We start from the raw sequence: 16,850 nt of genomic DNA, 5'->3' as shown, positions 1-16,850 counted from the left end.
CCTCTGTTTCTATTTAGTTGACGCGTTCGATTTAGGCACATGTATTACGGAGAGATGGTGAGAGAAAATGATAAAGCAAGTGGGGTAGTTAGTAAATGTAAGGTCAAAAACTTACCCCAAAAGGAAATATGTCAACTAAAAAAACTTCCTAAAAAGAAATACGTGTCAACTAAAAAAACAGGCGCAAGTATTAATTATTATTATTAATTATTAATATAATTACTGATTATTAATTATTGGTTTTTAATTATTAATCATGAATTATTAATTATTCACCAATAGGATCACCCCACTCATGGTCGATTAAGTTCCATGATACAGAGTATTATTTAAAGTATGGTCTGATTTCATTAGGTTTGTATAAATTAATTGATTGATATGAATAGATTTCCCTTCATAATGAACTTTGTTTGTTTTGGTCTGAATCTTCAATGTGAATAGTATTTAACCCCGTGCAATGCACGAATTTATAAAAATTTATTAATAATAATAGTCAATTGAAAGACAGTTAATTGAAATTAAATGAGTAATAATTTTTTAAAAAAAATTTGAATTTATTAATGTTTATCATTTAAATTCTTATGTGTTACATATAATATATATAAATAAAATTTATTAAAATAATTTATTAATAGAATATTTTTAAGAAACTAAATAAATAGCATTTTGGAAGGAAAATCTTTTACAAAATTGTGCCAAGTGTCCCGGAATTTGGTGATTATTTTAGTGCTAGGTTAGAACCCGTGCGATGCACGTTTTATATAAAGCCTATTTTTAATTTGTATATTTTAAAAATAAAGGCTACTATACATGAATATAAATAAGAATTATGTATATTTTGTAATTTAAATTATTTTTATTTTAATCAAAATTATGATATGGTATCTGTTCAACGTTGTCTAATTTATAGTTCAATATATGAGGTCGTTTATTAGTGTGCTATTTAAAACTGTTTCAATTTCCTACGATAAATTGATAGGTTTTAATTGTAATGTAGAAGGTTCCAATATTTAAATTTCAAAAATGTTAAATATGACAGCTCTACCAAAAAAAAAAAAAAATCATTGCATTTAAGCGGAATTTTTTTTATTGAGAAAGCGACACGTAGGCAATGGTGATGTCAGCAAGTTCTGTTTTAGTAATAGTTAATAGATATAGTATAGATTATATTTGACAAGCTCTGATAAGATTTTAACAAAAATGAGAATAAGGTGAAAAAAAATTCTAAGGCTTTGCCTTTTCTTTTTTTTGAAGAAACAAATTAGAGCACAAAAATGTTCATTAATACAGTACATATGGAGAGACCTCATCCGAATAAAGATATCCTCCCAAATTTTAGCTCATCACCAAAAGACACTAACCTACAACTAGGGCTGAGCAAACTACCTGAAAAACTGAAAACCTGTTCTGTAATCGTTTCGAAAATTAGGATACCCGATCCGATAACCTTAACGTTTCGGGTATCCGTTCCGATAATTTGTTATCAGGTAAGGTTAATGGGTATCATTTTAAAATTAATGGTTACCCGATCCAATCCGATAAGCAATTTTTTGTTTTTTTTCCCTATTTAAATCTATTTTTCCAAAATCTAAACTCTATTAGAGCCCCATAAAAAAATAAATATTAATAGAGTAGTAGGCTAAGGGAGTAATGGAAAATATTGCTTGTTAATTGTTGTATTGTTTTTTGTGGAAACAAATATCGTTTGTTAATTTTTTTTTTCTTGACAAGAAATATTGTTCGTTAGAGCATTTTCAATGGTGAGCTACAATACTTTTTAGCTTACCTTGCCACATCAAATATTCAAGCTAATATATTTTAATATTTTATAGCTACAAAGTGCTCCAATGGTTAATTGTAGCATATTGTAGCTTTGACAAAACATAAATAATTAAAATAGTTTTTATTTACACATGTTATATGTTTAATGGGTGATATTAGAGCATCTCCAATGACAAGCTATAACATATTGTAGCTGGTCTTGCCACATCATATTTTTAAGCTACAAAGGTTTCAAGCTACAAAGTTCCACATTGGTTGGCTACACCATTTTGTAGCTTGCCTTATCAAACAATTGTTTAATTTTTTTAGGGAAATTCTCGTTGGTGAACTCCAACTTTTTCTTTTTCTAAGTGGTAAACGTTTTTAAATTTTATTATCAATGGTAAACTTAACTTTTTTTTTTTTTTTTTTTATTTTAAATCAGTTATAACATTAATGATTAATTTAACTAAACATTTAACTATAGTTAGTTAGTTTTTTTTTTTTTTTTTTTTTTTTTTGGTTTTTTTTGGTTTTTTTTTTTTAATCTTAGAAATATATATTTTTTTAAAAAAAATCACCTATTCCCCACTTCTCCCTCCCATACACCCACCCACGCCGGCGCACCGGCCGCCCAACCTTCATCGGTGCGCCGTCCTCCCCCACCCCTGGAAACGCCGACCTCCCCCAACCTCTGTTCGCCCCAGAAACACTAAACCCAACCCAAAAACACCAAAAAAACCCAAACCTGTTTAGGGTTTTTAAACCAAACCCAGAAATCGGGTTTGAGTTTTTAGGTGGTATAGGGGGCTGGTTTTCGGGGAGGCGAAGGGGATAGGGGTCGAATCGGGGTGGGGGTCAGGGGAGGAGGGCCAATTCCAACAGGGAGAGGGTCGTGGTGTAGGGGAAACGGGTTTGGGGTTTTGCGGTGGTGGGAGGTTATTTTTGAGGGAGAGTGGGCGGTTTTTGGGGTTGTAGTGGGCCAGTTAGGGGTGGTTTTTGGGGTTAGGAGTGGCTGGCCGGCCATTTTCGGGGGATAGGGGAGACGGCCGACCATTTGCCGACGAGATGGGGGTTGGTCATGGGGTTTTGCGGTGGCGGGAGGGGAGGGGAGGGGGGCCAATTCCGATAGGGAGAGTGGAGGTGTCGTAGGTGGAGGAGAGGGAAGAGGTAGAGGTCGCCGGCGCTAGGGGAGGTCGGCGTTTTCCGGTCGCCGGGAGGGGGCTGGGCAGTGGGTTGGGGGAGGGATTGATTTTTTTTTTTCTTATATATAATTTTAATATAATTAAAAAAATAAAAAACTAACTATAGTTAAGGAAATAACACTTATCAATGGTAATCAATAATTTAGGTTTACGATTGATAATAAAATTTAAGAATGTATACCACTTAGAAAATGAAAAAGTTGGAGTTCACCAAAGAGAATTTCCCATTTTTTTTAATTTATTTATGTTTGATATTTTATTAAAATTATTAGATAACATAATGATTTTTTATTTACTACTATATAATAGATTATTGTAGATGTTTTTTTACATAATGTGTTTACCTTTTTAGTTTACAAATATATAATACCACCAAAAAGAAAAAAAAAATTTTGATTCAGAAAAAATAAAATATTAAAAAGGGTGTGATTAAGATAATATCAAAAAAAAAAAAAAAAAAACTGAAACATATCATAAGTACTGTATATTTTATCTACTACGGAGTACTCCGTAGCATTTTGCATGACAAACAATTTAACACACATAGTATTCCAACTGCATTATTTTTTAAATTAAAACAAAAGAGTATTTTCTCTAAATTTTAAGCAGTGTTGCTTAAGTGAGCAGTGTTGCTCATTGAAGCAGGTCTTCCAATGTTGTTCCAATGGTCAAGCTACATCTTTGATATTTTTTAAATTTGCAAGCAAGTCTCTATAATAAACCATTGGAGATGCTCTTATCTTTGAAAAATCAAGCAACGTAGCTTGTTTGAGCAACATTGCTTAATCTAGCTACATTAATTTTCCACTCCAATGGTAAACTACATGCTTGTAATTTTAATTAATTTGCAAGTAAATCGCTATTTGTATACCATTGGAAAATTGATGTAGCTAGGTTAATCAACGTTGCTTGATTTTTCAAGAATAATATCACCCATTAAACCTATGACATGTGTATAATAAAAACTACTACGTATTTTAATTATTTATATTTCTTTCAAGCTACAATATGCTAGAAGCACTTTGTAGCTACAAAATATATTAGCTTGAATATTTGATGTGGCAAGGTAAGCTATAAAATATTGTAGCTTACAATTGGAGATGCTCTGAGCTTTAAAAAAAAAAAATTATTCGTTATTATTATTTTTTTTTCTGAAGAAAAATATTGTTCGTTATTAATCCTTCATTAGTTTATTAAATTAATCCCTCCTCAAACATTCACGATTTGAAACAAAAGCGGGAAAAAATCATTAAAAAAAAAAAAAAATCACCCCAAAAAAACCTCTCATGCTTTCTACCAAACAGCCACGTGATCACATAATCATTAATAAACAAATTCACTAAACAACCATAATTAAGAAAATTTACCCCACTCATCAAAATGACGAACATACCCTCATCAAAACCCCACTCCTAATGCACCAACATTCATTCGTAGGGGTAAATATGTCATTCTGAACAAAAACCCATAAATTGAGCGCCGTAGCCGCAACAACGTAAATTCAAATTCCCGCTTATTTTGAAGTTTCAAAATCACCACCCTAAATAAATTTAACCCAAAATCACTGTTTTTCTAATCACCTCCTTTTTTTCTTCTTTCTTGTTTCTTCCCCAAATTTCCTACTTTCCTCTTCGCCCCCGCCAATCCCTAATTTCAACAGTCCTTTGAATCTTCACTTTTATCTCCCATCTTTTTCTGGGCTGCTCTAATTTTTCTTCAATTTTTCTGGGTTGTTCTTTGATTTTTCTGGGTTTGTTTTGTTTTGTTTCGGTGAACTGAGGAGAGAGAAAGTTTCGAAGTGTCTTTAATGGCGACCTCACCACCTTCATCTGCTCCAGAAGGTTCTGGATCTAGGCACCATACTTACAGTAGGAAGCAGAAATCTTTGGGTCTTTTATGTTCCAAGTAATTTGTCTCTCTTCAATATATTTTTTTTTCAATTTGTTTCCTGGTTTTTTTTTTTAATTATATTCTTTTTTTTCAAAATAGGATTTTAAATTTGAATCGATTTTCTTCTTCGTAATTTTGGGTGTGCTTAATTCGCAGTTTTTTGAGCTTGTATAATCGAGACGGGGTTGAATCTATTGGACTGGATGATGCTGCCAATAAATTAGGTATACTAGATCTAACTTTTTTTTTTTTTTTGTGAATTTTATTTATTTTTCCTGTATATTAATTGATTTGTAAATTTTGTTTGGATTTTGCAGGAGTTGAGAGACGGCGGATCTATGATATTGTCAATGTTTTGGAAAGTGTTGGGGTAATATTGATTTCCCTCTACTCCGTACTATTTATTTATTTTAATTTGATTTTGTTAAAATAAAATTTATTTGATTAGTTTGCATATTTATGTGGCATAAAAATTGGAGTTTTTGCATATTATTCGATCCATTTGGTCTTTATAACGACTTTCATAGTAATCCTCGGCCAAAATGATACCAAGAACAACCGTATATGAGTATTTTTATTTCTATATAGACAAAATTTAGGGTATCACAACTTCGCAAGGTCCCTAAATTCAATTAGGCTAGTTGGCATTCAATTTTAGATTGTTATGTTTAAACAATGTGTTTTTGATTAACTGGTAATGTTAATTCAATAAAAAAATAAAGATAAAATCTTTTTGTTCTTTGATAAGTACTTGAGAATTGCTCATCTTGAGTTTGTGTTTACCTTGTAATAAAAGTTGGAGTGTAATTGGGTGTAGGTGTTAGCAAGGAAGGCAAAAAATCAGTATACATGGAAGGGCTTTAAAGGAATTCCCAAAGCTCTTGCCGCGCTTAAGGTAACAAAAACCTAACATTTAATTCAAATTATGATCTTTTAACACTAAAAAAAGGCGCATAATGTTTGAAGCTTATTGAGTCTCTTTATCTTGTATTTGTAATCATTAGGAAGAAGGTTTGAGGGACAATTTTGGCTCTAGTGGAAGTGGCAAAATGAAGGTGAGTTTGAGTTATTTTGGGACTTGATCTTTATTATGTGAGTCCATTGGTGTTCAAAACAAATGACTAATTATCGTAATTTGTCTTACAGTTTCATGTTTTTGACGATGATGAGGATACTAATTCTAATCCTGATACTATAAGTCAGCCAGAAGCACCAAGCAACAATGCTAATTCAAAGCCTGGTAACTTGTTCGCTTTATGCTGTAATCTTACAATTAATGGTTCATTTGTTGTTCTTTATTCTTCTTATTAAGGTATTATGGGATTTCCATGATACTTTGTGAATAGAGATCAATGTTTCATAGTTAAGTAGTGAGTATTAATATCATTTGTTTGATAATTTCGCAGACAATAGAAGGGAGAAGTCATTGGGGCTTTTGACACAGAACTTTGTCAAGCTGTTCATATGCTCTAATGTATGAATAACTGCAGAACTCATATTCTTGTACCTTATTATTTTCCCTCTTTACCTCTAAACTTATTTGTGATGGTTTTAATTTTTAGGTTGATCTTATCTCGTTGGATGAAGCTGCAAAGATCTTGCTTGGTGATGGTCACAACAGTACAGTAATGCGAAGTAGGGTTTTCTATTCCACTCTCTTTAGTTTTGTGGTTACTCATAACACACTATCAGTATCTAACTCTTCATAAGATAATGCAGCCAAAGTCAGACGGTTGTATGATATTGCCAATGTGTTGTCCTCCATGCAACTAATTGAAAAGGTAAGAACATTAATACTACATTGGCAAATATAGTCTTTAAGACTCACACCATGCTCATGTTAGGTGTTTGCATAATTATCTCTACTGTGCAATTAGATGTATAGTTGCTACTTGGAAAAGGTATTATTGTTATATTGAGAAAAATCAGAAAATCCTGTTGTGAGTTTGTTATAGTTGGAAATCAGTGAAATGCTAGACATTAGACCAACATTGTCTGTATCTTATTCATGATAGTTTGAGCCAGGTTCTGGACCTTTTGGGTTAAAAATCATTAGAGAGCTTATCATTCATGTGTTTTTAAAGCAAATTTTACATACTGAAGTTTTTTGTTGAATGATAACCAGACTCATCAAACAGAGACCCGAAAGCCAGCCTTCAGGTGGTTGGGCTTAAATGAAAGGAGGGAGAATACTATATGTAGTGTGCCTATGTCGACTGAGACTAAGAAAAGGGCATTTGGAACTGATGTTACAAACATCAGTTTCAAAAGGAGCAAGGTTGATTTTTCAGCTAATGAGGAAGGAAAGCAGCTCAAGCTGCAGGTAAAAACAGAAAAGGTTGAAAGCGAGTTTCATACAAACCCTGCTGAGCAGAATGCAAGACCAAGAAGCTACCAATACGGTCCATTTGCTCCGGTCACCGTGGCTAAAGCAGGTGTTGCTGATCAGAAAGACACTAAGCGTGTCCACGATTTGGAAAGTCTTGCCTCTGTTTATCGCCCTCAGTATCACAATCAAGGTACAATGTAAACTCGTTTTTTTTATTCTGTTTGTACATTTGGATTTTTTCATGCCTCTAACAAGTATATTGCCTATAATTTTGTAGCTTTGAGAGATCTGTTTGACCATTATACGGAAGCATGGAGATCTTGGTACTCAGAAGTAGCCGGGAAGTCACTTGAGCAGGTTTCCTGATACATTTAACCAACACCAAACAATGGCCATTCTTAAAGCTTGAATCACAACAGCGGGAGTTTGCTTGTTATCTACACATTTGGAAGTCCAACACAAAGTAGCAGATGGCTCAGATGCATTTTCTCAATGCACCAAATCAACATGCCTAATTTAGGGAGAGCTTGCACATCCCTTGTTTGTTTCTTCACGGGACAAACAAGGGCGAAGCTAAAAATTGTAAGGATTGGGAAGAAACTCAACATTGTAAATGGATTTGTTGTCAAATTCCCTTGAGGTTATTTGAGTGGATTAATGATATGCACCTTCATGAGCCATCCAATGCGTCTTTGCTAACTAGGAATTGCTCTTTCAATACCAAAGAATAGCGCTATTTCCAGTATGCAGGAAAGTGTCCTAGAGTATTGGGAGTTTTTCTTAGTACAATTGTGTAGAACTATATAACTCATTGAAAAGAAATTTGACAAGATAATTGCAATAGATTATTTGTGCTGCCTTTATGCTGTAACTTATCCACTGAACATTCAACTTTTGCATAACTGAGAATCTGAATAACAAACACCTTTAACATGTGAACGAATGCCTTGGAATTTTTGTAATAATAATGACTGCAAATTAATGTGAATCTTTTCTCACTTGAATTAATCTTAATTTGTTTAAATTTCTCAATTTATCACAACTTGAATTAATTATGAAAAATCATATGGAAATATGGAATCAAAGGTCGGCTTCATGGTCACTCAAGCTCAAGGGTTTTGATTGTTGGACTTGTAGTATGAAGTAACAAGTTGTCCAGGCTCAGAGCTTCAGACATACAATTCAAGGAAAAGCGTTCCAAATATAACAGCTTGGTGACTAAATGTCTCGAATACAGCTGGAAGGGCAAGGAGATTTCCTTGGTTAATAACCTGAAACTACCAATACATGATAGTGTGATACCTAATACAGTACGAGTAATACAGAGTACCTTTTCCGTTCTCAATTAATTGCTACATACCTCCTCTGTTCTTTATAACTTGATATGTTTCTTTTTATGACATATTAATCATTGTATTTTGCTGAATTGCCCCTACTATTATGACATTGTTAACAATTGATAAATTTAAACAGATAAAGCCATACACAAATATTAGAGGAGACAAAGGTAAACTTTTATTGAGTCAAAATTATTCTCTTTGGAAAAACATATACAATTACGCATTAATGGTACAAAATGATGGAAAATTGTCAGTATAAGAGAAATTGATACATTGGGAAGAAACAGTATTAATAGGCTGACAAAAAAAGGTGTTCATGGAGGTATCAGCATCTTGGCTACAGTATGATTTCCTCCTGGACACTAACATTAAGAGTCTTGTTTGGAAGCACAATGCTCTTGATCACCACCACTTCATCTTCTACATTTACAGATTCCCCTGCATCAAAAAAAGCACCAAGCAATCAGGGCAAGGAAAAATATATCGGAAGAGACAAAAAACAACACATTCTATACGAGCAAGTAAAAGTACCAAGAATGGTGATTCCAAGTTTCGCATTGTATTCTCCTTCCGCCTGTTAAGAATCATCAAATAACATCAGAAATCTTAAAATCCCTACAAAAGTACAAACAGGAGAGATATAGCCTATAATTCCAAACTAAAGAGTTTATAATCCTCAGACTCATAGTTGTTGAGCATTGGATGACTGCTCATTAAACTTACCCGAGCTAAAATTTTAGATAAATTTTAATTTTGTTTCTTAGTGTAAAAACCGTAACAAAGCAAAAGCCCTTTTAGGTTACAAGCTTACAACATTCTTAATTCTAAGTTTTTGCAACATTCTAACAAGTATTGTGTAAGATCTTAGCCATTAATTGCATGTCAAAATATATAATATGAAAATACAATAGTTAATAGAAATTTGAGCCTGCGCACAAGCCTTTCAAATTGAGCCGTACTTTTGCTCAACTTGTAAATACTTAGATCATGCTTGAGTAGCTCGCAAGCTGGCTAAGGTAATCTATCCCTAGTTGAGTGCATAACAACTTAGAAAGTTTTGTTGATATGAATTTAATTTCAGTAAGAGGATTTATATGGAATGGTTTTTGCATATATTAGAAGCTGATATTCAAAAGAAAACATTGGTATATTCTAAGCAATGTCACATTTGAAGCAACATGATATAAATCCTTACCTGGACCCGAGACCATTTTCCAATTGTTGATTTCCACCCAACAATTGAATGGATAACAACTGCATTGTCCTGAAATATCAATCACAATTATTTACAGGTCAATAACTTTTTCACAGAATTAAATGCACATTTCAAATCTTTCAACATTTTAATTATCACCTTGATTTCAACATCATCTAGAACAATACAGTTGATAAGCCTCGCACCAGCTCCCACACGAGCATTTGCAGAGATTGAAACATTTGGACCAATCTGTTGTCATTCAGGAGAATTCGTGTATAGAATTCAGAAAGTAGCACCACAAAAGTTCTTGTTCAGATCACTCATCAAAACAAGGAGCATTAATTATACCTTTGCTGTGGGATGTATTTTAGCTGAGGGATGAATGTATACATCGCCAATTATGGTTGCACTCTTTGTGCCATCACCACTTGACAAAAGATGTGGGGAGGTCACTCGAAATTGGTGCAGATAGAGACCAGAACATTTCAGAGACATTCTGCAATAATTAATAATTGATGATGGCGGGAAGAAGAAATTATACTCAAAAAGTTGATATTTATATGAATCCATCTTACCCAGGGGTCTTGATTTGCTCCCAGAAGTCCCTGGTCTCATACGTATACAATTTTTTCTTTCCAGCTAGCGGTGTTAAAATATCTTGGTCTAGTCTCACAAAATCTGAGGGCAGACTCCTGTGAAAGAAACAGGAAGGTCTATTTAGTCCAGCAATTTTGTTAAAATTGACGATCAATTACATGCGAAATCAACATCAAAGTACCCTAATAGCTACATAGGCTTATATAAGAATACATACACCTACCAAAAAATTACCGTCTTATCTAACACAACTAAGGTAAACATCGGCATTATTCCAATGCCTATAAAAAGGAGCTGGCTTTGGGTGGGGTGGGAGTATCCTTAGCCCTTCATCGTAATCAACCAATCAATCAAAGCCTTAATCCCATAAGTGAGGTCGGCTAAAGCCTTAGCCCTTCACCGTAATAAAGAAACTTTTTAATAAATTGTCCCTTGATCTGACAAGCGCTGAACATATGCTACTAAGGGTAGTTTAATGCACCATGGCTATAAGAGTATTAGTCCTAATTTCATTAAAATAAAAACAGAACCATATGCTACTTCACAAGAATAAGAAATTAAGAAGCATGGGTATTTAATGCACCATTTAAATTTAATCCCAAGTCCCTTAAAATCCAAAACACACAACACAATGTATCCCTGACACCATTGAAAATGACAATCAGACAAATAGGAATTCAACTTTATAATACTTCTCTAAAATACCATGTGGTACTTGTTTCATTCACATCCTCTGTCACATTTATGTAGAGAGTGGAACATATTTGCAAATCTACCTTATACTACTATTTCAGGAAAAGGGGAATATGGCTTTTTTCCTTCTTTATAAAGAAGATAATATAAACTATATTCTCCACACGAGCTTACAAGATTAACCCTCAATTAGCAAACTTGTGGTATAACCAGAAATTTGACCTTTAAAACAAGACTTTAGATTGCAGCTGATTTAACCCATTCTCCAAATAGTGATATTCAAGGTTTTACGGGTGATAGATTCAGCCAATTTGAAGTTACAAATTTTGAAAGATAACTTTCAATTTCTGATTAAGTTTGAAATTAATATAGGTCAATAAATTACAAAATTAGCATATGCTATGATCAATAAGATTATCGAATTGCTTCATATCTACTATATCTTTTTTCTAATCTTTGGCACCCAACTCCTTAAGCCTAAAATCCTACAAGTATAACAAATGTATACTTGCTGGAACAGGTAACAGAAGCAGAGTTATACTTCCTGAATTGTACTAAGATGTAGAGCTTCGATACAAACTAAAGCAGACAACATCAATAAAGTATAACACAATTGTTCAGTTGCCTGTAGCACAATAGAGGACCAACGACAAGCCATGGACATTTACTTAAAGCTACATGGAGCTCTGGACTTTAGTCCCCATTCCAATTCCAAGTATCTTAAGGATAGCAGTTTAAGAAGCCCCAAGTAGGCAGTGACTGAGTTTGTCAAAGACCCATGTCTGTGTATTACCATCAATTTAAGACAGCAAATGTAGTATAATAAAGAACATACAGCAATGATCATGGTGGAGGGTGACAGAGGACGTGCTCTGGTAGCTGCTACATGTCATTATAAGCTAAAACAAGTTATAGAAAGTAAGAAGAGCATTACTTTGTCGCAGACTGAAGTGCTTCAAAGCTGGATACACGTCTCATATTAGCTGCAGGGAAAAGATCAGAATCAGATGCTAGTAGTTTCAATCAATATCAGACTACTGACAAGATTATTCAATGACATAACTAGCCATCACTCCCATGAAAAAAAAGGAACATGTATCGGTTTATTAGACAAACACTACAAGTTTCCATCCCTATAAAACCTGAATGCCTTGTGAATTGGGTTAGGAAAGAAGACAATAGGGACTAGATGACAGTTAAATATCATATATCCTTTCTTCAACATTCGCATATTTCTAGACATTGCCTTTGCTTATGTCACATTAGTCACCGTGTAAAATATTTCTCTTACAAAACTCTACTAGTGCTAATTGACAAAAAAAGAATTCAAAGACACAGAAAAGTTTCACCACAAGAAATGTATATAAATTCTGGATGTACAAAGTAAAATATTTGCAGCTTTTTTTTAATCAATGATTGTGTTCTAAACTTGATGGAATGACTGAATGACATACTAGACAGCATTACACTCTGTAGGTGATTAAATCTCATTTAAAAGACCACTTTAGAAATTGTAACACTAAAGCTTCCCACATCCAAAGAATTTTCCACGGTCTCCATCCATCATCCATATTGGCTATCTGTATCATAAGTGAGCAGATTTATACTTGATATGAGAACAACAGTATCCTATTGAAAAGGCTGTAAGCAAATCATGCCTTTTGTGTGCTTCATGAGATAAAAACTACAGCATCTTGGAAGAAACCTTATGGGTTGTTGAAGTGCACACTCGTCAGTTTTTATGATCAATTGATCATCAGACCAAGGTTTTTTATTCTAAGTAAAGCCAAGGAGACACATTTCTAACATGTATTAAATGACTCAACCTCAGACTGAGCATGGAGGATATTGTCGTTCTCTCCCTACTAGCCTCCTTGATCCCTCTTGGGTCTATGATATACTATTGGGAGCCATATGGTAAATAGATTATACTGGACCCAAATTATTCCTAGATGACCCCACTTTGAAACCTATAATTATACTACCTCCATTAATGTGCAACTTTGGGGTATTGCACATAATAATTAACTGAGCCCAAGAACCATCCGTACAACTTATCTGGTCCCTAGCTTTCTCTAAGAAACAATGTTATAAGCCTTACAAACCTCCTCCAGCATTTGATGGCTACAACTTATATCATTGCCATAATTTTCTCCTCACTAACTGGAATTTGTTTATTTGACATCTAAACTACTTTTTCTTCATTTTGTATCCCCCAACATGTGACTTCTCAACTGTTTATACTCTATCCCGAGAGCTCCTTTATAGATAAAGCCATTAAGGTTGTGGTAGAACCTTATGTCAGCCCTTATTTAGTGGAGGGGTTCTCTGTTCTTCCCTATGTTTGCTTCTAGGTCTACTTAATCTACACTATGATTTAATCAAAGAGAAGACCTATTGCCTTGGATATGACCCAAAATTCAAAATGTTGACTTATATTTATATTGACAAAAACTTCCCCAGTAATCAAATGAATATTAGCACTTTAAACCTAGAGAAACACCCCTACCTGGCAAGCCAGCACCTAAAACAAAACAGGAAAGAGAAGAAGATACCATGTTTTGACCACTCATCTAAACCTGTATGTGATACTTGTAGGATAGAAGAAGAGATAGAGGTAAACAAGGGGGTTTCAGCCCTAGAGGATGAGGCATTCATGTTTCAAATCTACACCGTCAATAACAAACTTTCACCCGAAATGCACTTAATGAACAAAACCAAATTAGTCATTCTTATGCATTAATAATTCCTTTTACTACAGCAATCAAAATTATAAAACCACCACATTCAGGTATCTACATTGGATGCCAAATTGCCTATAGCTTAGTTTGATAAGAGTCTTAGGGGTAGAACCACCCAAAACTTGGGAACAAATGCCGTCCACACAACTGTCCTTGGCTTTCTCACACACAATAAAAAAATAAACTATATATTTTTTTTCTTTTTTTAAAACCCATATATGATTTTGCGTCATGGAGATTATGGGCTGATTCTAATATTAATTATATCACATAGTTGATACAGAATTATAAACTGTTCTGTAAGACCTTTCAATTTATAGGAGTCCCTGTTGCCATAATTCTCCCTTGTGTCTACATTCTAAAACTCCATAAGGAAAATTTCAAACTCTTTATAACTCTTAACTTAGGCTTTAATTTGAATAAATAAACTGCCAAGTTCAAGCAACTAAACTGAAAAAAAGAAAATAAGGACTTTGCTATATTACATGACATACATGTAATCACATGAACATAAGTTTATTGCACATAATATATAAGAGAACGATTCAATTATCTTCAAATGTACAAGCATGGGAATTTTACACGTGACACAAGTGGTTATATACTCAAGACTTGGAGACAATTAAATCAACAATAGAAGATCACATATCATTTTGCAGGAATACTGGTGTAACTCATGTAAGTGGTGACAACTTAGTTAAGAAGTGCAATGATGTAAAACCCCTAGGACATGCCCGGAAAAAAAAAAAAAAAATAAATAAATAAATTTGGGTGAATCACCTGAATCTTTCCGGTGTCTTGAAACATCTTGAATGGCTGCAAATACGTCTGGTGTAAAAACATAGACCCCACAGTTTATTCTATCACTAACCTACATGATACAAGCATAACATATTCAAGTACTAATAAAAGGAGATGCAAAGATGTTACTGCTTCATGATGTAAAGCTGGACCAAGTTAAACGTAAAGATACAAAAAAGAAAGCTCAGGACATTGCACATACAAAAGTTTCAGGCCTCTCGGTGTAATGCAAAACCTCATTGGTGACAGGATCAGCAACCAATTCACCGAATTGGCTGGCAGACTCTGCAGAAACCTGTCAAGAGCACCTAACGAAAAATCAACATACTGAAGCACTAATTATATAATATGTGCAAGAAATATTCCCAAACAGGAAGATGCACCATCTATGAGTCACAAAGAGAGCTGACTAACCTTGCTGACCAATATAGTCCCCATTCCTCCATATTTTTTGTGAGCCTCTGAATATCATAAAGTAAATGGACTTACAAACTTTGAAGAAGTTATGATATGATAGACTGTGACACAATAAGTAAATTACCAAGCATTTCCGGCAAAGGAAAACTACAGCAAACATCACAATTCAACAAGAATATTTGTGACTGCAGGACAAAGAAGAAAAGCAACCACATTGTCAGCTCCACAAGATCAACAAACAAACTTCAAATTACACATTTACACATATCAACAGCCATCAAGTTAATCCAATCATCTATAATCTTAAAAAGTAATATGGAGAGGTTAACCGGACTGTCTTCCATGATTATATCCCTGAAATTATACAAGCATCCAGCAGAACCATGAGGCTTATCTTCCTTCAAGTATCTGAACCACATTGACAAAAATGTTCCAAGAGTTATAACAATGATCCTATAAAAGGCTTCAAATTTCAACAAGATAAAAATCCAACAGACTTGTAAGAGCTAAGGAAGCGTTCACCTGACAGGAACTTTCAATTCATTAGAAATTGAAGATACATATAATGCAAATTCACGCTCTTCATAGAAACCAACCAAGTAAATTTGTGCTAGGTTAGGAATCTGCCAAGTGCCAACAAATTATAATTGGATTGAAATTTTGAGTAATGCATATTACAAAATTAATCCAAGAATGCAATTTCAAATTGGTGAAAGCAAATACCCTTTTACAAGCTGAAATTGGATGATGAACCATAGGTTGTCCAGCTAAAGGAAAAAGAGGTTTTGGAATATTCAGAGATAAAGGCCTGAATCGAGTACCTGCCCAAAAATAACTACATTTTTATCAAATCATGCACATCAAAATCTACAAATTGGTAATGGGTTCATTCAATTCTGCACAAATTAAAATTGAAGAAAAAAAAAAGAGTACAACTTTATCAGATTATGCCACAAAATTAAATCAAAATCAACAAATTGATAATGAACTAATGGGTTGATTCAATTCTACACAAATAAGAATGAAAAGAAAATAATTAAAAAAACAATTTTATCAGATTATGCCACAAAATTCAATCAAAATCAACAAAATGGTAATGGCCTAATTAGAATAAAAAACTACAATTCATCAAAACATGCCACAAAATTCAATCAAAGTCTATAAATTGGTAAATGGGTTCATTTAATTTCAATTCAACATAAACTGAAATCATGAGATTTATACACAATTGAATGATGGGGAATTGCATACCTTTAGTGGGTCCACCCACCATGATCACAGCTACAACTTTGTCATCTGAGCTCCCCATTGTTAAAATCAAGCAACTCCCACAAAAATTCAAGAATAAAGGACTAAAATTAGCATGGAAAGAAGTGATTTTTAATGGTAGCAATTGAAGATTTGAAGCGCTGATACAGTGAGTTAGAGTACGATGTAAGAGCGAGTGAGCGAAGAATGAAGATAATGGAGATCTATATTGTATAAGATACGAGGTGGTTGATTAATTTACACTCAAAGAGACAGATTGATGAGCTGGAGGAAGGTAGGTTGTTGGTAATTTAACGTTTTTTTTTTTTGCGTTATTTTAAAGTTCGGGCATTTCTTGTGAATCCAAACGAATTCCACCGTCACACTTTATGTTCGATTCAGGCGGATATACTGGATCCGCAATGCATCTAAGTAAGACTCGAGCACATAGAATCGTGCTCTCGAAATTGGAACCACAACATGTCAAATGTAAGCACGTGTGCGTAATGCAGTGCATGAAAATAATTTGACTCATTAATGACTCTAAGAACACGCTAGGGGTGCTTATGATGCGAGTCGAGTTCGAGTTTGGGGTAGCTCGACTCGACTCGTTAACATATCGAGTCGAGC

General features: G+C 33.9%; 2 protein-coding genes across 3 annotated transcripts; one reads left to right on the top strand and one right to left on the bottom strand.

Moving 5' to 3' along the window:
- The first annotated feature begins 4,552 nt into the window (after window positions 1-4,552).
- Window positions 4,553-8,050, top strand: LOC145568388 (E2F transcription factor-like E2FE). 2 transcript variants are annotated; one of them, XM_081627814.1, is made up of 11 exons: window positions 4,553-4,871; window positions 5,013-5,080; window positions 5,174-5,226; window positions 5,674-5,751; window positions 5,861-5,911; window positions 6,003-6,096; window positions 6,263-6,330; window positions 6,419-6,491; window positions 6,567-6,637; window positions 6,982-7,375; window positions 7,463-8,050. In XM_081627814.1, the coding sequence occupies exons 1-11, from the start codon at window positions 4,774-4,776 to the stop codon at window positions 7,549-7,551; spliced, it is 1,137 nt and encodes a 378-aa protein (XP_081483940.1). In that variant the 5' UTR covers window positions 4,553-4,773; the 3' UTR covers window positions 7,552-8,050. The 2 variants fall into 2 exon arrangements, with proteins under 2 accessions (XP_081483940.1, XP_081483941.1); XM_081627815.1 differs by having other exon boundaries at window positions 6,576-6,637; window positions 7,463-8,049.
- A 633-nt stretch (window positions 8,051-8,683) lies between these two features.
- LOC145568387 (uncharacterized) lies at window positions 8,684-16,550 on the bottom strand. Its single transcript, XM_081627813.1, has 15 exons — window positions 16,224-16,550; window positions 15,696-15,793; window positions 15,495-15,595; window positions 15,302-15,380; window positions 15,097-15,157; window positions 14,970-15,016; window positions 14,758-14,850; window positions 14,535-14,625; window positions 11,948-11,996; window positions 10,299-10,415; window positions 10,072-10,219; window positions 9,880-9,972; window positions 9,721-9,789; window positions 9,057-9,099; window positions 8,684-8,963 (listed from the first exon to the last, which is right to left on the bottom strand). The coding sequence occupies exons 1-15, from the start codon at window positions 16,279-16,281 to the stop codon at window positions 8,863-8,865; spliced, it is 1,248 nt and encodes a 415-aa protein (XP_081483939.1). The 5' UTR covers window positions 16,282-16,550; the 3' UTR covers window positions 8,684-8,862.
- Window positions 16,551-16,850: the final 300 nt, after the last annotated feature.

The sequence above is a fragment of the Chenopodium album genome, chromosome 11 (assembly GCF_948465745.1).
Source record: "Chenopodium album chromosome 11, dcCheAlbu1.1, whole genome shotgun sequence".
NCBI classification, from domain to species: Eukaryota; Viridiplantae; Streptophyta; class Magnoliopsida; order Caryophyllales; family Amaranthaceae; genus Chenopodium; species Chenopodium album.
The sequence above is the reverse complement of the archived record's forward strand: the minus strand, read 5'-3'. Positions and strand labels throughout refer to the sequence as shown.